At 38.9% G+C, this 24,909-nt stretch overlaps 1 protein-coding gene and 1 long non-coding RNA gene across 2 annotated transcripts in view; one reads left to right on the top strand and one right to left on the bottom strand.

The window, feature by feature from the left end:
* LOC148149413 (uncharacterized) overlaps nucleotides 1-24,909 on the top strand; it is a 187,951-nt gene that overhangs the window by 62,901 nt on the left and 100,141 nt on the right. The window lies entirely within an intron of this gene.
* daam1a (dishevelled associated activator of morphogenesis 1a) overlaps nucleotides 1-24,909 on the bottom strand; it is a 119,093-nt gene that overhangs the window by 58,389 nt on the left and 35,795 nt on the right. The window contains exon 2 of the mRNA XM_043697779.2: nucleotides 16,678-16,767. Within this exon, the coding sequence (XP_043553714.1) occupies nucleotides 16,678-16,767 (90 nt within the window). The remainder of the gene's footprint in view (nucleotides 1-16,677; nucleotides 16,768-24,909) is intronic.

Here is a 24,909-nt window from a genome sequence, read left to right as displayed (position 1 = left end):
CACTCTCACATGCACCCCCTCACAGACAAGACACTGTATACACTCTCACTCACTCTCGCTCTCGCACGCGCGCTCTCAACCCCAACCCAGACAGACACATGCACACACACATATATTTTGTGGGGTGAATTTGTACTTGCAGAGTTACATTGTACTCTGCTCAAAAACTGCATGAATTCATGTAAAACTCTGTTATCTCACTTTTTAGATTTGAATCAATCTAAACATCAGGGCCTAGACAGAGAGCACAGGGGGCTAACACCTTCAACATATTGGCTGGCTAACACCAATTGTTACAATTAACCTGAGAATGGAACCTTTATTTTAAAAAAGTTTTGTGATTTACACATGAAAGAAGTGAAACTATCATGGTATTCGTACAGATGAAAGACTCAACAGACAATCAAGGTATTTTTAATGTATAATTTCAGTTACATCACACTGTAAATTTTGCGATGAATTCTGTGCCCTTACAATTGTGTCCTCCACAATCACCTGATGAAGGAGCGACGCTCCGAAAGCTAGTGTGCTTCCAATTAAACCTGTTGGACTATAACCTAGTGTTATGAGATTTTTTAAACTGTGTACACCCCAGTCCAACACCGGCATCTACAAATCAAATGAATAGCTAATACATTGTGCAACCTGCCAGGAGGCATGACATTATATATCGAGAACTGCTAACAGTATTGATACTGGAGTGGGAAGCAAACAAAGGCAGCTTCTGAGTAGCAGTGCATGGAGGCCAACAGTTAAGGTGTGTCAGGCACATTGAAAGATTTGAAGGTGAGAATTAGCATTTTGGGTGGGTGTTGGGGGGGATTGGGCTAAGAAACTAGAAGCCCTTAGAGCTTGGTAACAACTGCCTTAATGTGATGGTAGGTGATAAAGATGTTTGTGAATTTTCCATAAGCTACAGTTTAGGTAGATTGATTTTTTTCAGCCTCCCTCATTTCAAACTTGAAGTTGGACAAAGCAAAAACATGAGGCTACAGCAAAAAGAAGAGCAAGAACTGTGGGTGCAGGCAGACAACATCAAAGTTATTCAAATATTTTCAATATCAAATGCAGCATCCCACAGAAATAAAAGGTTCACTAGAAAAAATATCCACAAGCAATACATTAGATGCTGTGATACTATTATGATTCCATGTCAAATCCCAGGGTGAAATCTAGACCATAAATTTCACTTTTGTTCTTACCATGGTGGTCAGTCATTAAACAGATTTACAAGAGGCTGCCAGTGTACTTTTTTGCAAAACAACAGACACGCAAAAGAAAGATGAACTGTGTTACACTATCACAAGAGGCATTTGAAATGGTCACATTACAAATATCAAAGATAAATTCAACCCTTTTATTCCAATAATACCTTAGAGATACCCACACGCAGTGAAGGGTCACCTGGCATCCACACTAAAGCTCCTTGTTTTTACAGAAGTGTTGGCTGAACAGTCGACATCCTTGGGATTATTTTTTTTTAGATTAGATTAGATTACTTACAGTGTGGAAACAGGCCCTTCGGCCCAACAAGTCCACACCGACCCGCCGAAGCGCAACCCACCCATACATTTACCCCTTACCTAACACTACGGGCAATTTAGCATGGCCAATTCACCTGACCTGCACATCTTTGGACTGTGGGAGGAAACCGGAGCACCCGGAGAATACCCACGCAGACACGGGGAGAACGTGCAAACTCCACACAGTCAGTCGCCTGAGGCGGGAATTGAACCCGGGTCTCTGACGCTGCGAGGCAGCAGTGCTAACCACTGTACCACCGTGCCGCCCAGACTGATCAGAAACTCAACTGAACTATCACAAGCACAGTCGCTACAAGTGCAGGTCAGAGGCTAGGAACACTGCAGTGAGTAACTCGTCTCTCGACTTCCCAAAGCCTGTCCACCATCTACAAAGCACAAGTAGGTGTGTGATGGAATACCCACTTGCCTGGATGAGAGCAGCCTCAACAATACACAAGCAGCTAGACAAAGCAGTTCGCTCGATTGGCATTACATTCACAAGCATCCACTCCTTCTACCACCAACAGTCAGTACACACTACTGGTACTATCTACAAGGTGCATTGTAGAAGTTAACCAATGGTCCTCAGACAGCACCTTCCAAACCCACGACCATCTAGATGGAAAATGGCAGCAGATACATAGAAAAACCACCACCTTCAAGTTCCCCTCCAAGCCACTTGCCATCCTAACCTAGAAATACATCGCCATTCCTTCACTGTCACTAGGTCAAAATCCTGGAAATCCCTTCCTAACAGCATTGAGAGTCAATCCATAGCAAGTGGATTACAAAAGTTCAAGAGGACAGCTCATCACTACATTCTCAAGGGCAACTAGGGATCACAATAAATGCTGAGCAGGCAGTGAGCTCACATCCCACAAACAAATAATTTCTTAAAATGTTCTATCTGGCAAAAGGTCAGCATTTATACAATGTTACTTTCATTAGTCTCTTCCCAAGACCTTAAAACAGGTTAACTAGCAAATGTCAGAAAACACCAAACTCTTGAGGTGATTGAGTATTCCTTAACTGTAAAAAGGAAGAAAAAGTATTTTCTTTCAAATAGCTACTTTTTTGGTGCTCTGGTGACTGTCAAAGAAACTTTCAGCTACTCAGGATAGGAGCATGGTGTGTAAGACAGGACATACAATGCAAAATTGAAGAGAAAAAAACTCAGCTGACAAAAACAGCCATATTATAAAGCAAGTGACATCAAATTTATGACATACAGTACATGTTATTTTAATTAAATATAATATTCAAGATTGAGGGATTATTAAATCTTTAAAGGACACAGTTACCAAAACAGCATAAAACTAACTTAGATATTGCAAAATGATGTTAATGCAAGTATCATAGCATTAATGCTATCAGGATATAGTAGCATGATGATAATGTTACTAGACTGGTAAATGCCATGATAAATGTGGAGCTTATGGACACAGGGTGAGATGCTGTTTGGGGGGTTGATGCAGGCTCAATGAGCCAAATGGCCTATATCGGCACTGTTGGGATTCTATGATTGTGTTATTTGGAGGCTTCAAGAGAGCGAGAGAGAGCGCGCGAGAGAGAGCGTGAGTTCAATGCCTCAATTTCCAAAGATAAAGGGTGGCATAGTAGCTCAGTTGTTAGCTCTGCTGCCTCTCAGTGCCAGGGTTGCAGGTTCAATTCCATTTTCGGTGACCATCTGAAGTTTGCATGTTCTCCCCATATTTGCTTGGGTTTCTGCTAGGTGCTGCGGTTTCCTTCTATAGCCCAAAGATGTGCAAATTAGGTGAAGTGGTTATTTTAAATTGCCCAATAGTGTCCAGAGATGTGCAGGCCAGGTGAGTTACCCATGGTAAATGTGGAGTTACAGGGATAGGGTGGGAGGGGAGTGTGGGTTTTGCGGGGGGGGGGGGGGGGGGGGGGAATGCTGTTCAATGGGTCAGTGCAGACTTGAGGGACTGAATGGCCTCTTTCTGCACTGTAGGGATTTTCCGATTTTATGACTAGCCCACCATCCTAACCTATCTATATCCATTGTAAGGTTATTTCCTCACCACATTTTACCGTCCCGACTATTCTTGTGTTGTCAGCAAATTTGGCTATGGAGCCTTCTTTCCCTGTATCCAAGTCATTAATGTAGGTTGTAATTACCTGGGGTCCAAGGACTGAACTCCTGTGGCATCCTACTAGTTACATCTTGCCAACCAGAAAAATATTTATCCTGACGCTGTCTTCTGTCCATCAGCCAGTCATCTATCCAGGCTAATAAATTACCCCATATCCCATATGATCAAACCTTGTGAATTAACCTTTTGTGCAGCACCTTATCAAATGTGTTACGAAGTCCAGATAAATTACATCTGCAGTATCCCCATTATCCACTGTGCTTGTTAAATCTTCGAAGAACTCTAGCAAATTAGGCAAATATTATGCGCACTTTATAAAACCAGACTGACTCTGATGGAGTGTTTTGACTTTCCAAATGTCCTGATATTGCTTCCTCAAAAATTGATTCTAACAATTTTCCAACAACAGATGTTAAACTAACTGGTCTTTAATTTCCCACATTTTGCCTCCCTCCCTTTCTGAATTAGGGCGCTATATTAGCCATTTTCCAATTAGCAAAAATTCCCTGTTATCAGGGAATTTTAGAATATTGTAACCAATGGATCTACTATCTCTGCTGCCACTTCCTTTAATACCCTAGGATGTAGGAGGAGAAAGTGAGGTCTGCAAATGCTGGAGATCAGAGATGGAAATGTGTTGCTGGAAAAGCGCAGGTCAGGCAGCATCTAGGGAATAGGAGAATCGACATTTCGGGCATTAGCCCTTCTTCAGGAATCCTAGGATGTAGGCCATCAGGCATGGGGGACTAGTCTGCAATCCGAATAGTTTGCTTCGTACCTTTCCCTATCGATGTAGATTGTTCCAAGTTCTACCTTATCTATTGCCTATGATTTGCCCATTCTATCACCCTCCACCATGAAAACGGTGTTAATTCAGCATCTCTGCTATCTCAATGCTCCCCACTGCTAACTCTCCAGTTTCGTCTTCCAAGGGACCTTCGAGCACCCGAGCTACAAATCTTCTCACAAACCACAGCAACGAGCACCCGAGCTACAAATCTTCTCAAACTTTGGACCAACATTCACATTAGCGACAATCTTCACTTTTATATAACTATAAAAGCTTTCGCTATCTTTTTATATTTCGTGCTAATTTTCTTTCATAACATACCTTAGCTCTGGATTAATTTTTTTAGTATCCCTTTATGTCTGAAAATTTCCCAACATTCCAGCCCTGCCACTGGTTTTTGACTTTATATTGTCCTTGACCTCCTTGCTTAGCCATAGATGTTTGTTTTTACCCCCCCCCCCCCCCCCCCCTTACCTTTCTTTTTCATTGGGATATATTTTAGTTGTGAGGAATCGAGTTGCCCCTTAAACATCTGCTACGGCTCATCTGCCATCTAACCATTTAGCTTTCCTGCCCAATCTACTCAGGCCAATTCAGTCCTCATGCCTACACAATTTCCTTTGTTTAATTCCAGAACACTATTGTAGTACTCCACTTTCTCACCACCAAACTGAATTTTGAATTCTATCATTCTCCCTAGTGGATCCTTAATTATAATGCTGTCAATTAATCTCTCCTCATTACATAATACCAAACTCACAGTAGCTTGATCCCTGACTGTTTGCTGGAGAAGTATGTTGTGGAACCAATCTCTAGTACATTGAATGAACTGTGCCTCCAGGCTACCCTTGCCAATATGATTCTTCCAGTCTGTATGTATAACTAAAATCACCCATGATTATTGCATTAGTTTTCTTGCAAGCCTCTAATATTTCCTCGTTTATATTGTGCCCAACTACAGAACTACTCTTTGGAGACCTATAGATTACTCCTACCAAGTACTCCTTCCTTTTGCTATTTCTACCCAGACGGATTCCACATCTTTATCTCATGCTTATGTCATTTCTCATTACAGCACTTATCCCTTCCTTCACCAGCATAGCTACATCGCCTCGTTTTCTTTTCAGTCTCTTTCCACACTGCTGAGTACACCCGGATATTCCATTCCCAGACCTGGTCCCCTTGTAACCATGTCTCCATGATCTCTACTGAATCTTACGTTATATATTAATGATCTGGATGAAGGGACTGGGGGCATTCTAGCGAAGTTTGCCGATGATACGAAGTTAGGTGGACAGGCAGGTAGTATTGAGGAAGTGGGGAGGCTGCAGAAGGATCTAGTTTGGGAGAGTGGTCCAGGAAATGGCTGATGGAATTCAATGTGAGCAAATGGGAGGTCTTGCACTTTGGAAAAAAGAATACAAGAATGGACTACTTTCTAAACGGTGAGAAAATTCATAAAGCCAAAAGTACAAAGGGATCTGGGAGTGCTAGTCGAGGATTCTCTAAAGGTAAACAGGCAGGTTGAGTCCATGATTAAGAAAGTGAATGCAATGTTGTCATTTATCTCAAGAGGGTTGGAATATAAAAGCACCGTTGTGCTACTGAGATTTTATAAAGCTGCGGTTAGGCCCTATTTGGAGTACTGTGTCCAGTTTTGGTCCCCACACCTCAGGAAGGACATACTGGCACTGGAGCGTGTCCAGCGGAGATTCACACGGATGATCCCTTGAATGGTAGGTCTAACATACGAGGAACGGCTGAGGACCCTGGGATGGTATACATTGGAGTTTAGAAGATTAAGGGGAGATCTAATAGAAACTTACAAGATAATACATGGCTTGGACAGGGTGGACGCTAGGAAATTGTTTCGATGAGGCGAGGAGACGAGGACCCGTGGACACAGCCTTAGAATTAGAGGGGGCAAATTCAGAACAGAAATGCGTAGACATTACTTCAGCCAGAGTGTGGTGGGCCTGTGGAATTCATTGTTACGGAGTGCAGTGGAGGCCGGGACGCTAAATGTCTTCAAGGCAGAGATTGATAAATTCTTAATGTCACAAGGAATTAAGGGCTATGGGGAGAATGCGGGTAAGTGGAGTTGAAATGCCCATCAGCCATGATTGAATGGCGGAGTGGACTCGATGGGCCAAATGGCCTTACTTCCACTCCTATGTCTTATGGTCTTACCCTTTTGTTTCTATTAGCGCTATTAACTCTTTAATTTTGTTTTGAATGCTTCATGCATTTATATGCAAAGTTTTTAAATTTGTTCCACTGTTAAATTTCTGTACTTTTTTTTATAATCCCTTGGTGCAAAAAGATATTCACCTGTTCTGTGTCTCACCTTTATTGTTAGGTAACCATCTGCCACCGCTAACCTGCACTCTTACCTCCTTAAGTTGGGTTTTCTAATTTTCCCTCCTCCCCATTTAGTTTAAAGCCCAGTCTATAGCACTAGTTATGCGATTCGCTAGGACTCTGGAACCAACATGACTCAGATGAAGATTGTCCCATCGGAACAGGTCCCTTCTTTCCCAGTACTACTGCCAATGTCCCATGAATTCAAACCCATTTCTCCCACACCAATCTTTGTGGCAAGCATTTACCTGTTTGAGCCTGTGCCCATTAAGTATCCGATTCTCATTATCTACCTGACATATTTCTTTTAAAAAAAAACTGACCCAACAACGTCCTTTAGATAAAGAAATCTATCAGCGTTTCCTAATTTGGTCTGAATGATTCCAACCCCAGAGCACTATGGTTTATGTGCAAGAGCTTATTGCAACTGCCTGACAAGTCACTCAGTTAAATGTGATTAGGAACAGAAAATAAATGCAAAGCAATACTGCACATTAAATAATTTTAACAAAGCTATAATTTCCAAATTCAGATGTTCACACCACTTGCTGGAGCACAGGAACGTTACTGTGTCGTGACAATGGACATATATTGGTAGAAGGTTGGGCTTAAACAATTAACAAAATGCTACTTTTAATAGTATTAAATGCTGAGATGTTAATATGCAAAGTACAGAGAAATTTCCAAAACAAACTAGAAGCATGTCAGTTCTCATCTTAAATGTTGAAAGAAAAATTTTGTAACGATGGTACAACACATCATTTCTGAAAATATTAAATTTAAAATTATTCAAATGGAATTCTGAAAAATGTGCTAAGACAAAATTATGCAAGGAGGAAATAGTCGTCATGATAAAGCTTTACAAACAAAAGTTCTGAAGGGTCAATGGTCCCTAAATGTTTCTCTCCACAGATCCTGCCAGACCTGCTGAGATTTTCCAGCATTTTCTGTTTTTGTCTCATTTCAAACATGCACCTGTTTGATTCTAAGTTCCAAATGCAGGTGGTAAAATATTCCAACATTCATCACCAAATGACTGGCCTCGATATCCTTGACAAATGGAACCACTAAGTCTTATAGGATCCCAAGATGAGAATCCTGGATCTCACAAGGTGATCAAATTTCTGTCATTCGTTATTAGATGCCTTTATTTTACTGTAAATGTTAACATTCTGGAATATACTTTCTATAACTTCATACCTTTAAGAGTAAGGTTTTGAAGACAAACAAGCTGTTTGAGATAAATTACAAAGAAAGCACTGTCGGAAGAAAATGGTTACTGGTCAGGGGCTCTTACTTGCCTCTAACCTTCAAAAGGGAAAGGAATGGATAAGATGGATGACTAGGGCTAAGGTGGCTGACAGCAGAGCTAGAGGTTGAGTGGTAAATCAAAAGAAAGAGAGGATATGTACTAGGAGTGAGGGAAATGAAATATGGGAAAATGCCTAGGTAGGGATACATTGGGTGTCAAGAAAGGGAATGAATTTTTCAAAATTGAAATCCCCCATCTAAATGCAGTCTGGTGATCTATTTGTCTGCCAAACTTCATAACCATCCAAAGGAAATTAAAGTAATGCAGAAATGCAGAAGGTGAAAATAGAGAGAAACAGCATTAATGCACACCAGTATTAAGAAAAAGAATATATTCCCCAATTTAACATGTGTAATAACACTGGAGTTCAACCAAAGGATACTTCCCTCCTCACATCCACATGAACTCCCTCCAGCAAAAAGAAATTCAACTATGATTCAAAAAGTAACATTTCAGGAGATTGCTTTTGGTTTTTAACGGGTTAGCTTCTGCAAACATAGCAAAAACGTATGAAGGTTTGTTCTTCACATAATAATGGTACACACATTCTAATCCCTAAAGAACAATGACTTTTACTCATTTAGACAATCTTTACATCTTGCCAAAACTAATTTGCAATTGAAGCCTAAATTGTTTAAATTAATCTCAAAGTGCATGTGGCCTCTCAAGGGAACTTCAATTAGAATGGCAACAATCCAAGCAGTTTATTGACTGACCACTAGATGTTGGCGAGGTTATATAATATTCCTAAATGTTTACAGTTTAATTGCTGTTTTAAAAAGCTAATAAAAACCTGTACTCAATAAATAGATGCACATGTAAAATATTAGAAAGGCAAAACACGAATGGCTTAAAAATAAAATTTTACTCTGGAACTTCGAAAAAAATCGGCAGCTGTAGCACACAAATTTGAGTGAAGTTTGGAATGACAGGCAGTTCTATTAATACCTATTCAGATGAATTGACCAACAAAATACAATCAGATTTATTCCTCAATGCTGAAATTTTCTTCAAACCATTTCAGGACTTCCTCATTTTCAAATCAAACTAAATTTATACGAAAAAAAACAACTATTAAACATGTGTGTTCAAAGTTCTCTGCTCCTTTCACCCACACAAACACAACCTCCCACTGAAACTGCTACACTTTTCTCTTTCAGGTCTGTTGTTACAACACTGGGTAAACCCTTCTGCTTAATTTAAACCCAGCAACACAGAAGAGAAGAGATTTATCCCATACAGCAATCTGCAAAAATCGAGTGGCCAAGGACTATTTAAAAGTAAAATTTAACAACTTTATTTCTTAAAGTATAAGAGAGAACAATTAACTAACCACTATTTACAATTTCTTTCTCTAACCTATCTTTTACCTTCCCTTCTATCATACTAGTCCGATAAAACTCCCAATTAAAATTTACAAAACAACACTTAACTCAAAAACAGGCAGCTGCAGGTTCTTTTTCCTGTGTCATCTTTTCTCCTGGTTAGGAATTTCTGCATTACAGGTTACTGATCAAAAAGGGACTTAAGAGATTTACTTTTTCCAAGTAGTATCTTACATGCTAGGATGTGGCAGATCTCCTCTCGACTGCTCAATTTTCCCCCAGTCAATATACCCAGAGTATCAGATCGTGTCATTGGTTTTAAAGATTGTCAATATACTCAATTCAAACTTGATTGGAAAATGGAATTTTATTTGGGGTATAATTTAAACTGATTGGCCGGATTCAAATTTGCTTTTGTCTCCAGGCAACAAGCTACTCGAGTTCCCAAAAGAGAAAATGCTGGAAAATCTCAGCAGGTCTGTCAGCATCTGTAAGGAGAGAAAAGAGCTGACTTTTCAAGTCTAACTGACCCTTTGTCAAAGCTCCTCGAGTTGTTCAACTCAGTGTTACACACATCGTTGCTTTATTACGAGCTGTCCAGTAGTTCTACTGCTTTTAACTCTCTTAAAAGGTATACCCACATCTTCATAACGGGTCTCACCCCGATTATCAAGCCTGCTGAGAATGATTATTTGTTGTTGGTAAACTGACCTCTACCTGGCAGAGATTGAAATGGAATTCTCCAACACTACTTCCTACTTTTCTTGAACCATGATCCCAATTATCAAGGGATTGTTTCAAGAACAATCACAGATCTTATGGCTTCCCAAGATCTTTCCTATATAACTTCCTCCTCAAATGCACAACTTCATACAACTCACTACCTCCTTTCCAAGATCCATAAACACACTGCCCTGGTAGACTCATCATTATAGCCTGCTCCCGTCCCACTAATTTGTTATTTTTTAAACTTTGACTTTATTTTCTTCCCCTTGTTCAGGGTTTCTCAACATATATTAAAAATTTTCCATTAATATCCTGTCAGAAGGTTTCAATTTCCTAGCCGTGTCTCATATTTGTAGTAGATGGCCAATCTCATTGATAAACATAAGATGAACGGCTAAGGATGCTGGAATTGTATTCATTAGAGTTTAGAAGGTTGAGGGGACATCTAATAGAAACTTACAAGATAATGCATGGCTTATAAAGGGTGAATGCTGGGAAGTTGTTTCCGTTATGTGGGAACACTAGGACCCTTGGACACAGCCTCAGGGTTAGAGGGGGTCAATGTAGAACGGAAATGGAGAGATATTTCTTCAGCCAGAGTGATGGGCCTGAGAAATTGATTGCCACGGAGTGCAAAGGAGGCCAGGACTTTAAAATGTCTTCAAGACAGAGATTGATAAATTCTTAATCTCGCAAGGAATTAAGGGCTACGGGGAGAGTGCGAGTGGGTGGAGTTGAAATGTTCATCAGCCATGATTGAATGGCGGAGTGGATTCGATGGACCGAATGGCCTTTCTTCCACTCCTATGTCTTATAGGTCCCATTTATAGGCCATGTTGAACCAGATTTGGGAATTCACAAACCATTTCAAGCAACTAAGAACAGACAGAGTGCAAGATGGATTTGTAACTGGAATTGGAGGACATGTAGTCTCTCTTTGTCTGTTTTCTTTTAGAGTCAAAGGGCATAACATAATAATAACAGATTCATGTAAGATAGAAACAGGCCCTTCAGCTTACCATTTCTATACAGATCAACAAACTCCATAATCCCATTTTACCTGAACTTGGCTCATACCCTATTATGCCTGGCATTTTAAGTACTCATCCAGATGCTTCTTAAATGTTGGGACAGTACCTGTCTCCACTGCCTTCTCAGGCAGCATGCTCCATAGACTCTGGATGAAAAACACTTTCCTCTGACCTCCTCACCTTAAACTTACGCCCTCTGGTCTTATACATGTCTGCCATGGGGAAGAGATTCTCACAATCTACTATCAGTGCTCATAATTTTGTCTACCTCAACCAGATGACCCCTCAGCCTCCTCTATTCCAAGGAAAACAAACCCAGCTTATTTCTCTCTACCTCCGCTCCTCCCTCACCTCAACCCTCTCCCAAACCTTTGGAATAAAGTGCCTTTTCCTGCAATAGCAAAACTTCTGAAGATTCAAGTACAGAACGGGTATTTCTTTCCAGGGACAATATTCCTCAGAAGTTCCAATCTTTAAAATTATATAACACCTTCAAGCTAAAAAAAAAATCTTTAAGGTTTCAGCATAAGGTATACAACAAAGACTATTGTCCTTAATAACATCAGGGCTATACTGGAGAAATATTCCAAAACAAGCTCAGCCTTCATTCAATTTGTTCTAATACCGTTACAACATTGGCCATTATTTGGCCAAGTGAAAAATTGTTCAGGCATTTTTGTCCACAAAAAGCAGAGTAAATTCAGTTCAACAAATTGTTGATTAATCAGTTCATACTCATTCAGCAAAATGATACGAAAGGTTGCAAGTGCTATTGGAGATGGTTGGACTGTACTGTCACTCTCGTCCCATAGTTCTACAGGTTGCAACATAAAATTGAATGCTTTCTCAATGTTAGTCTTAGAAATGAAAACAAATACAAAACCAAATCAACCTGGCTTATTTAATAAACAAAACTATTGATTTGTTAAAATACAAAATCCAAATATTCAGAATTGGTTAACTGAGTCTTAGGAAAATAAGAATGTTCACTCCTGTAAATAATTCAAAGCCAAACATTTTGGGTAAAATGGGAAAAAATAATTTTTCTCCCAGGAATTCATTTCAAGAAAAGAGATACTTCCGGGCCAACGGTAGCTGATCTTTGAAGGCAAAAAGGATAAAAGGTGTAGAACCAGAGACTCTTGATTTGGTGCTCTCATACATGTTCAAGCTGCAATTGCACACAGTTGTCAGTGGACACACTCTTGCAGAAGAACAGATTAGGTTCACACCCCAATCTCTCACCCAAGGTGTTTCAGAAATTGGACACACAAGTACATGAAGGGGAGACACAGGTGGGGGCTGAAAATAGATTCAATTGATTATAATTGAAAGCAGTTAGAGTCTGCAGATATGTTTGGAGACAACATAGATACAACAGAAAGAAGTTACAATAAGATGACGTAGAATTGAGTGATACAAGTCATCATTTGACCCACTGAGCAGCCAAAGCTGAATTGTACAATAAACCTTGACAGCACATTTGAAGGAAAATTCTGATGCAGAAATTTACAATGGGAAAAGAAGCAGCTTGTTGTCAAAAAAAAAAGCATGCTTAATGCAAGGTTTTCTACAGATGATTATGAATGAACCATTCATTATATTTCTCACAACAAATTAGAAGAAATGTATTTCAGTATTAGAAGTTTTGTACCAGAGTAGAAAATGGCTTTATTTAACTGAAGGTGAAATAAGATTTCTAGAAACCAGACTGGGATCATGAAAAGCAAATACTGGATGTAATCTTATTCAAGATGGAAGCAATTTATTAAAAAATAGCCAGAAGGGAGAGCGTTTTTATTAATAAAATGTTAAAACTGGGATTTTAAAAATAAACTTGGGATAATTCATTAATGCACCAAGAATGACATGGTTTATTAATAATTTGTTTAAAATCAGCAATTTTAATTTTTATGAAAAAAATTTGTACAATGAACAGGAAGAATAATAAAGAAAACATCCAAGAGGAAAGGGGAGGACAAGAAAAGTACATTTTAATAATCAATATGGAGAATGAAAAGTTTAATTGTAACTGCAAATTGAAAAGGAAAAACAGTTGGCTGAGGAAGCTCTGATCTGGGAGAAATGGACAATTATTTAAGAGTGAATTGCAAAGGCCATCACAGAAGAGATCACCAGTAATAGAATTAATGTGAAATTTCAATGATGAAATCTAAAACGACTGAAGCTGCAAGTTAAAATATCAAAGGGCTGATATGTTTCACCAGGGAAATGCAACAATTTACTTTTTAGGGACTGAAAATCATGGACAAAGGATGTATTTATACAAGTCTGGGATTACACTAATGGGAGAATGCTGATAATATTTAATAATAGGGCTTATGGGATCAAATGGGACCAGCAGACCCATCTTAGAGACACGTATCAGGAAGTACCAGCTCACGACTGGAGGTCTGCAATAACATCACAACAAATCTGTTAACATACAGATTTACTTGTACAGCTTTAATTATGTAAGAGGGTATGTAGGGTATCTTGATCTTAGAGTAGGATAAAAGGTCGGCACACTGAGGGCCGAAAGGCACGTACTGTGCTGATCTATGTTCTACGATCCAACTAAAAGTGGCGCTCAAAAACTGTAAATAAGAAACAAAGCCTGAGGGTGTGAGCTTGTAAAAAAAACAATTAGATATCTATAAATAAACAAAATCTAGCATTTAAATTGTTAAAGTAGTAAGAAGTCACACCTGCTAGAGATCTTCAGCTCAATAAGCAGCAACAATTAATAATTTAACTGATGAAGACACTACACTTGCAAAGGCTGCCAATATTTGGTTGACAATATATGGGAACTCCTTTCCAAGACTGAACAATCTTTCTCACAAATGACTTTGGATTTTGAGATTACGGCTTTCAAGACTGAAATAAACATGTGTTAGGTCAACTATTAAGGAATGTAAAACAAAAAGGTAGAAAAATAAAGTGTAGGTGTATATTAACCACCATCTAACTAAATGGAGGAGCATGCCCAAGTGCCGAACTGCCAATTCCTGTTTTACATTCCCATCACTGCTCAAATTCAAACATACTTTGAAGAATCAGATTAAGTTTCAGTCAGCAGTTTGCAATAAAATGTGCAAATTTCGACCCTGCCAAATGTTTCATGCAACCTAGTAAACTTTCTAAAAACATTATTCTAATTGATAATGTATCACTATTGCAGTAATTGAAGTTAAGATGCTGAGTATTCTAAAAAATCCTGCATAAATAAAAGCTTGGCTTTTTTTTTGCCTCATGGTCAAAAATTCCATACTTTTCCCGAAGGTAAAGTTGAGTTGAAAGAGGCACAAGTCAGTTGCCAAAATAAATAGGGACACTCAAATGCTACAGGTAATTTCTGAACATATTCCAGATATTGAAGTTAGGTCAATTTATGATCAATTCCCTGCCTGCAAAATTAACCAGAAAGTACAATATGTAAAACCCCAAGTCTTGAGGATCTCTCTCCCACAAACAGTTCTTTGTATGATGTACATTAAATGCAATGACTGCTTTTGGGCAAATACGAAGAGCTTAGACTCAGGCCATATGCTCCTAAAAGGCTTACAAAATTTCAAGATATGGATCTTCTATTTACCAGACCTTGCTTAAGGCCAAAATGAGCTGAACACACTACTGGAGTCAGCACTGAACTAGAAGAAATCAGAAAGAGGATAAGGCAAGGCCAAGGAGAGATTTATTAGATGCAGATGAACACTTTCAAATGAGAGATCACTTGGACCTTGAAATCATTTGAGATACTCAAGACAAGTCAAAATGTACACATGTATAAGGCAGCATTTTACTTTCCATTACTTTCTTTTGATTCCAAGTGTCAAGGAGTTAATCAAAAAAGGGTTTAATACACAAATCAGAACACAAAGAAGCAGAGGAAGAACAGTAGAGTCAGACTGATCTTTCTGAAGACCAAGACTTATATCAGATGAACACACCTGTTTCCTTCCCAAATGATGCCAATTAATGATTTCCATGTTTACCACAGAATATAAAAGTCGTGTGGTAGTGGTAGGTTGGCATCTATTAATAACAGTTGTAAATAGAAAGAGAGATTGTTATATTTTAAGAGGAAATTTTCGTTAGCAAGTTCACATTTCTGGTTTGAGGTGAACTGCAAGCACATATTTGAAAAGGGAATTTGTGCATCACCAAAAATCATTAGTCTCTGAAATGACTTTCCAAACCTCAAGCCTTTTTTTAAAATGCATCCACTGAGAAAGAAAACAACACTACTAATGATCATCAATAGCTGTAAAAGTTCGAAAATAGGGCAAGTGAAATTTGATGCCTGGTTCAGGCATTTAGCAAAACAAACGCTAATTTTGTTTGTGTGACTTTTATTGAATACAGAAAGACTATCCCAGAAGACAACAAAAAGGGAGGAAATATTTAGCTGATTAGAGATTAATGCACAGATGAATATCAATTGCCTGTACAATACAGAAATAGCTAACCTCACAAAAACAAACAAATTAAAACAATTCTAAACTGAACGATGCACTCAAGACTGGGAAACCAGAAAGCTGGTTCACTTTCAAAAGAAGTCAAAACTTTTAAAAAGAAAAAAAATGCAAAAAACTTCAGTGTAAATGGAATACTAGTTGATTTAAATTTTCAACAGTGTCTTCCATTAAAGAAAATGAAAAGAGCTAACTTTCAGTGGTCAATATCTAATTATAAAGTTAAAAATCACAACACCAGGTAATAGTCTAAGAGGCTTAATTGGAAGCACTCGCTTTCAATTGTCACCTGATGAAAAGGAGCAGTGCTCTGAAAGCTAGTGCTTCCAATTAAACCTGTTAAACTATTACCTGGTGTTGTGTGCTTTTTAAACTTTGTACACCCCAGTCCAACACCGGCATCTCCAAATCATGTTTAATTATATACTGTGATTTAGGAGTTTTTTTTTTAAAAAGATCCTTTTCCCTGAATGCAAAGAAAAAATTGCAAGTACTTTGTTTCCACTAATTCTTTCTCCCTCTTCCCCTCTCAAAGGGTAGAGATTAGGGGACAAAAATTTGCCAGTATAACCAACTGCAACCTGGCTTCCTCACCCTGAGTATTATTTCATTAGCTGTAACTACCTAATGTATTCTTCCCTATCTAGAAATCGTCATACCATTCAGAATTGGAACTGAAGGTGTGTGGGGAAAATCAAGTACAGCATAGGTGCTCCAACACAACAGGAGGAAGAAAACAAACCATATGTTAATTTTTCAGTGCTCTTCTCAGACACACCACAATAGCTACTTAGAGGGCCATCAACTGAATCTTGGACAACAGTCGCCTTTGTTTCCTGCTGCCTTCAAGTAAGGTACAAAAGAAAAACATTAAAACAGGCAAACACATGCAAGTAACAGTTAATATACTTGTGAAAATTATGTGTGACAAGTATCCTGTGAATTCAAGTTCCTATACTCAGATGTTTCCATCTACTTCTAAAAGCATAGTTTTAAAAATAAAAAATATTTCCTTACCTTTTTCTTACTACAGTATATCTGCCATTTCTTTTCTGCAGGAAGTGCAAACATTGCTTCCCTGTGTTTATCAGTAAGATCAAGTTCATCCTAGGAAAATAAAATATAAAGTTAAAATCTTAGAAAATACAATATAACCAAATACAAATATTTAAGCACTTGTACTACTAATAAGCTTCATCATTTGTAGTCTAAACATTTATATACTACAGTATTTTTCATTAAGCCATCATCTCTTGTACCAAAGAGTAAAATGGCCAAGACTGACTAAATTGAAAATCTGCCCTTTCAGTTCACGTAAAATACTTTGCAAAAAATTAACGTTTTAGAAAATCTCCAGCCTACTCTAAAGCCACAAAACGAGATATAATTCCACACAAATTGGGCCCAGCACTAAGAGTTAAGAATGGCAGGTGTAAGATGAGACAGCATATTACAACTAAGAACATATTTGTGAGTCTGATTCATGGCACTAGTTTTTTGTCAAAAAACATAAGGCAGCAGAGGATACGTTTTATGTAGCATCCAATTTATTCATCTTTAAATATAACAAACCCTCCCTGGAATGTTGCATGCTGTAGCTTCATCCTGTACTAATCTGAACCCAAGGTGGCTGGAAACAGAATGTGCCATTGCTTGTAATTTCATTTTTATGGTCAACAACGTACCCAACATCGTAACATTTTAAGACGAACATCATAACCTGCAGTAAGGTGAAATGGACATTTAAATATGTACAAAAACGCACAAAGAACTATCAAGCTGTATGGATTATGACTGTTATTATGCTTGGGATTAAATCATAGTTCAGGTGACTAACTTACTTGTACAAAATTAGCAGAGCCAATTGAGATATTTATATGGATGTCATAATTCTCAGGCTTTTGGAAGGGAAAAGAAAACAACTTGTATTCCACCTCTGCATCACAATTCAAAGACTCAGCAAATAATCACATGCTTGGGCACTGGGCAAGGACACAAATTAACGCTGCAATGAAACTCCTTCCATTCATACTCACTAGCATCACTCACTTTTTAAAAATGCTCAGTTCAGTAAGATATTGATTGCCAGTCAGTGACCACAGTCCATCAACAAGTAGGGTGGCAGCCAGTGAACAGAGAAAAAGGATTAAAACAAATTGAATATGAAGCCTAATATTCTGATCAGTGGCAGCAATCACTCTCAATAACGAGTGTGATAGCCCAAGAAATTCTGCATCACTAGTCATAGGTTTTGTGGGTCCTTGTGTGGCTGATGAACCCAATTTTAGAGCCACATCTCTGACCACACGTTCAGCAGGTGTTTCCAGGAGCTGTTTTCTAATATTCAAGGCAAAGAGTGAGATAAACTTGGATTTTGCAGTAGACTTAATTACAAAACAGATCAGTGTTCATGATCATTACTCTGAAACCGGAAAAAAAAACCTCGAGTCCACAAATATGTAGCTAATTGCAGAAACCATCACACTGCTATCAGTGATTCTTCTATTCTTCGCCAAAAGGTGCTGAAATACAGCCAGATTGCATTCAATTAGACAACATAGAACATAGGGCCTGTATGCGCTGTATTGCTCTTTGGCCCTCGATGTTGCGCCGACCTATGAACTAATCTAAGCACATCATCAGCCTACACTAACCCATCATCATCCATATGCTTTTCCAAGGACTGTTCAAATGCCCCTAATGTGGCTGAGTTAACTATAATGGTAGTGCAGGGTATTTGACACCTTTACCACTCTGAGTAAAGAACCTGCCTCTGACATCTGTCTTAAATTCATCACCCCTCAATTTGCAGCTATGATCCTCTGCACAAGCAGATGTGACCATCCTAGATAAAGACTCTCACTGCCCACCCTATCTAATCCTCTGATCATCTTGTATGTCTCTATTAAATCGCCTCTTAGCCTTCTTCTCTCCAATGAGAACAGACTTTCCTCATAAGACCTTCCCTCCAGACCAGGCAACATCCTGGTAAATCTCCTCTGCACCTTTTCCAATGCTTCCATTCTTCCTATATTGGGGCGACCAGAACTGCATAATCCAAGTGAGGCCGCACCAGCGTTTTGTACAGTTGCAGCATGACGTCACGGATCTGGAACTCAATCTCTCTACCAATAAAACCTAACACTGTCTGCCTTCTTAACAATGCTATCAATCTATGTGGCAACTTTCAGGGATCAATGTACATGGACACAGAGGTCCCTGTGCACATCCACACTACTAAGAATCTTTCCATTGACCTAGTATTCTGCCTTCCTGTTATTCTATCAAAAGTGAATCACCTCACAATTGAATTGGGAGGAGGATGTAAGAGATTACAGGGTGACCTGAACAGGTTAGGTGTGTGTGGACAGATGCATGGCAGATGCAATTTAATGTGGATAAATGTATGGTTATTCACTTTGGTGAATAAGGCTGATTACTACCTAAATGGAGTCAAGTTAGGTAAGGGGCAGTACAAAGAGACCTGGGTGTTCTTGTACACCAGTCAATGAAGGCAAGCTTGCAGGTACTGCAGGTAGTGAAGAAAGCCAATAGCATGTTGGCCTTCATAACAAGAGGGATTGAGTATAGAAGCAAAGAGGTTCTTCTGCAACTGTACAGGGCCCTGGTGAGACCACACCTGGAGTATTGTGTGCAGTTCTGGTCTCCAAATTTGAGAAAATACATTCTGGCTATTAAGGGAGTGCAGCGTAGGTTCACAAGGTCAATTCCTGGAATGGCAGGACTATGTTGAAAGATTGGAGCGACTGGGCTTGTATACCCCTGAGTTTAGAAGACCGAGAGGGGATCTGATTGAGACGTGTAAGATTATTAAAGGATTGGACACTCTGGAGGCAGGAAATATGCTTCCGCTGATGGGTGAGTCCCGAACCAGAGGACACAGCTTAAAAATAAGGGGTAGGCCATTTAGGACAGAGATGAGGAGAAACCTCTTCACCCAGAGAGTGGTGGGTGTGGGGAATGCTCTGCCCCAGAAGGCAGTGGAGGCTCAGTCTCTGGATTCGTTTAAGAAAGAGTTGGAGAGAGCTCTCAAGGATAGTGGAATCAAGGGTTATGGAGATAAGGCAGGAACAGGATACTGATTGAGGATGATCAGCCATGATCATAATGAATGGTGGTGCAGGCTCGAAGGGCAGAATGGCCTACTCCTGCACCTATTGTCTATAATTAGCTGCATTGAACTCCAATTGCCACCTTTCAGCTCAGTTCTGCAGTTATAGAGTGAGAAGGTCATCGAGATATACAGCACAGAAATAGACCCTTTGGTCCAACTTGTCCATGCCAAGCAGATATCCCAACCCTATGTAGTCCCACCTGCCAGCACCTTGCCCATGTCCCTCCAAACTCTTCCTATTCATGTACCCATCCAGATGCCATTTAAATTTATCAAAGTCTCCCTGCAACACTCTTCCACACTGTCCACCACTCCACAGACTTTAATATCATTCGCAAACTTACTAACTCATCCACTTATGCCGCGTCCAAGTCATTTATAAAAATGACAAACAACAATGGTCCCAAAACAGATCCTTATGGCAACCACTCGTAACCAGACTCCAGGCTGAATATTTTCCATCAACCAACACTCATTGCCTTCTTACAGAAAGCCAGCTTCTAATCCAAACTGCTAATTCACCTTCAATCCCATGCCTCCACATTTTCTCCAGTAGCCTACCATGTGGAACCTTATCAAAGGCTTTAATGAAGTCCATGTACACCATGTCAACTCTCCTCCCTCACCCACATGCTTGGTCACCTTCTCAAAAAGCTCAATGAGGTTTGTGAGACACGAACTGTCCTTGAGGAATCCATGTTGAGTATTTCCAATCAAATTGTTGCTTGTTAGATGATTATAAATCCTCTCTTATAATCCTTTCCAAAACTTTTCCTACAACAAGCATAAGGCTCACTGGTTGATAATTACCTGGGTCATCTCTACTGCCATTCTTGAACAAGGGCACAACATTTGCAATCCTCTAGTCCTCTGGTACTAAACCTGTAGACAATGATGACTCAAAGATCAAGGCCAAAGGCTCGGCTATCTCCTTCCTAGCTTCCCAGAGAGTTCTCAGAAAAATCCCATAATTTCAATGCTATTGGTCTTGCTGTAAAAATCTTTAAATAGTCACAAATAGGTGGTTAAAAGGCACCTCAAGTTTAGAAAAAATATTTCTGGCTCCGAAAACAAATTCCATGTTTGTAAAATGTCAAACTGCATTTCATTAAATAACTATAGCTTTTTTTTCAAGATTTATGGTAGTTCAGCTTCTGCCTTAATTCCATGTACATATCCCAATCATTCAGTTTTGCACTCCAAAATTTAATTACAGGTGAAGGGCTCCCCCCACTGACTTGGTATCAGGTTCAGAGGCCTGGATTCAAGACAACCTGCTCCAGAGATGCAAACTAATACCTTTGAACAGGTCGATCAGAAAATTTCTAACATCTGGTAAGGGAAAGAACACACCACAAAAGATACATCCTTATGGCCAGCTGAACTTGAAAACATGCCCACAGAATCACTAATGTTTGGTTGTCACCACGAAAAAGGTGGCCTTGGCTCACCTCATTATTAAATACAAACTTAACTTTGGCTATCTATTCATTATTGGCCTATCACCTCCACGATGTGTGTCTGGGTAAACTTTCATTACTTGAGTGTCAAGGCAACCACTAAGTATGTGACAGCTCAAGACTGGCAGATATGTTAAATCTAATTTTACCACAGATGGCAATTCATGACAGTACAGAGTAATTAAACAATCAATCCATTTGTCAGACATAACTTATAGTACTGAAGGAATTTAGTAGGTGCTGCTCAAGATTAAAATATCCTGCAAGGACTGGGGAGGATTTTTCAATAATTTATTTTCAGCATAGTCAGCCAACTCCAATCACATGCACATTAAGGGTATACTTCAGAGTCAATTATGATTCCCAACAAGTCTGTCAATTTAAAAAAACAATTTAATGCAGGTCATCAAATATATTTTTCATAGGGTATCAAAAGGTCATGTTCTTCTGACCTGGAGCCAAACATTTGCTTGCACCCTGGACATTTCTCTTTGCTCTGCAACTTCAATGGGTCAACATTCTTGCAAGCGCTGGTAATATCTGCTGGGTGAAGATGTTTTTCTTACAAAATACTCTGCTTAACCTATGAAAGTCGATCAGCAACATCAATTGGTAAAGATCTGACTTAAAAGGAATAGGTATGGTGGATTTTGAGAAGGTTTGTAGCTCAGGTTGAGGTTCTGGTTGTAGGCTTGCTCACTGAGCTAGAAGGTTCGTTTTCAGACGCTTCATCACCATACTAGGTATCATCAGTGAGCCTCCAGATGAAGCACTGGTGGTATGGCCCACTTTTTATTTATGTGGAACGACAAAGAGCAAAGGAAAAATCACCTATACTGTATATTAGAAAAGAATGGATACTCAATTAACACAGTCTGCCGATTTCTCAGCAACAAACTCAAACAAGCAAAACAGAAACCCTAGCCATTCTCCCCTACATCAAAGACATCTGGGAAACGACTGCCAGACTACTCAGACCTCTTGGCATCATGTAGCCCACAAACCCACCAACAAACTAAAACAGAAGCTAATGAACTTGAAAGACCCCATACCGACAACAAGCAACACTAACGTCATTTACAGAAAATCTTGCAAGAACTGTAACAAACACTACATTGGACAAACAGGCAGAAAACTAGCCACCAGGATACATGAATATCAGCTAGCCACAAGACGACATCACTCACTCTCACTAGTACTTTTACATATAGATGCGGAAGGACACCATTTCAACTGGGACAACACATCCATCTTAGGACAAGCCAAACAAAGACACGCACAGGAATTCAGAGAAGCATGGCATTCCAACTGGAACTCTATCAATAAACACATCGACTTGGATCCCATTTACCACCCCCTGAGAAAAAGAACAGGAAATGACATCACCATAGGAAATGACATCACCAGCCCAAGGAAACCTAAACACAAAAAGCAGGCCATACCACCAGTGCTTCATCTGGTGGCTCACTGATCTTACCTAGTATAGTGATGAAACATCTGAAAGTAAACCTTCCAGCTCAGCCAGCAAACTTACATCCAGGAAAAGGTAAGGTTCAACACCTCAGCAAATACATTGTACTATAAGAGGCATAAATGTATGTGTTGTAAAATAGCACATCAATTAACATCTCTTGAGCAATGTTATGGGAATCTGAATAGACTATGACTTTCCATTATTGTTTATAACACACATACTTCCTTGCATGCATTCTTTCTTGTACATAAATATAAATAAACAACATTGTAGTACTAAATTTGAATACATTGTGACACTTCAGCCCAATCCTGACAGGACAGTGTTGCTATATGTTTCTCACTCATCATTCCATATAGCATTTTAACACTTTCCAAGTAAACTGCCAAAATACCACCATATAGCTCTAGGATGGTCAGTACAGTTAGATATGTTACAGCAATGCATAAGAGTAGATTTAACCTAAAAATAGAAAATTAGCAGAGTATAAAGGGTTTGCAGAGGTGGGGCAGGGGGAGCATAACGATCAGCTAGGGTTAGTTTGCTAAATAAAATCCAATAACTGAGTAGTATATATAGCAGGGTCAGGTGGGAAACAACTGGTTTGAGTGTGATGACTCAAATACTGATATTTAGGCTTAGGCAAAATATGTAGTGGAAGGGAATCATACTCAAAGATGAGCCTGAAACGAAAAAAAAAAGTCAAAAATTTGGCAACATTAAAAGAAGAATTTTACAAATGAAAACACGGGACTTATTTTTGTCTGTACAATTTTATCCTTCACAATATAAGCAACATGTTTTATTGGAAATGGCAAAGCTTTCATGGAACCCTTGTAACAATTTTCTTATTCTTGGGACCTGTCAGCACATTACTGTTTTCCTGTTTTTGGAAGACTGAATAGACAGCAGACCACAGAACAGATGTACTGAATATTATCCTGATCTTGAACAGCTGTTCCAATGTGATTGCAGGAAAACAAACACCCTACTTGAAACCTTGTTATTCAGCTAAACAAAGCAGAAATTTTTTCCAATATACTTTGTTTGTAATAATAAATCGAACTGTAAGTAAAGCCTCTACAGAGCATAATGTTAACCAACAATATCATAATTTGATTAAACGAAGCTCCATATTTTGAAATAAATCATACAATTGATATTATAGTACAGCTGCTGAAAGTGAATGACCTAGATACAGGACACATTAAACAGACACAAGGAAGCAGTCTCCAGCTAAATGCAGTCCTTTGTAATGAAGTGATTAATTATTCAATTGGATAAATTACTTGTCACGCATTGTACACCAATGTTCCAAACAAAAGGGATAGCGATCAAATGTTTGCTCACAGGCACACATGACATGTATTTAAAGTTCCAAAAACTACTCATGAACTAAAGTTGAATCCAATTAACTTTGATCTGTTCAAAATTGCTGCATAACTATTTCATTAAAATTTCAAATCTTTTTAAGAACATTGAGGGGGAATCTTTATAATTAAAGATGCACTGTCAAACAATAAGTGCATAATCAGAATCAACGTGAGAAACACATCTTTATACACACTGAAATGAAGAGTACTACTTGATACAACTCTTTCTACTAATCTGATCATTTGCTGTTGCTTGAACTCCTTCCCCATGTTCCACCTTATTGACATTGCCTCTCTCCCACCCACTTTCAGTCCATTCAACAATCTAACCTGCTCAATTTTCAAGTTCCACTAAAATTGCCCTCCTTATTTCTCCTACAAATAGAACAGTAACAGCTATTCAAAATAATACTTGAGGAATTGTTCTAAATTATCTGTAACAGTGTTATCATTATTGCCCCTACCACGAGAAGTGACATCATTTGTTAAAACCAGTGTAGTTAAGATAGTAGTATTGTTCAATGGACAATATAACAATGCAAGGGGCAATGAAAAGTGTACTTATTAGGAATAGAAACTATACAACAGCAAAACAAATGAGCAAGTCACAATATTCACACTTGACAAAATAAAATCTAACTATTCTATGTCTATAAATCATGCCTAACAACTGGTTAATATTTTGCGCATAGGATTTGCTGGATATCGAAGTACAGCATTTGAATCAGGGGTCAGGATGGGGACGCTCTTAGGGTCTCAGGACAACGATCCAGAATGCCTGCCATTTGAGATTAATGGTGACACTAC

The sequence above is a fragment of the Chiloscyllium plagiosum genome, unplaced genomic scaffold, assembly GCF_037043375.1.
Source record: "Chiloscyllium plagiosum isolate Xiang-an unplaced genomic scaffold, Cpla_swu_hap1 HiC_scaffold_8, whole genome shotgun sequence".
In the NCBI taxonomy this organism is placed as follows: Eukaryota; Metazoa; Chordata; class Chondrichthyes; order Orectolobiformes; family Hemiscylliidae; genus Chiloscyllium; species Chiloscyllium plagiosum.
This window is presented reverse-complemented; position numbering and strand designations above follow the sequence as displayed.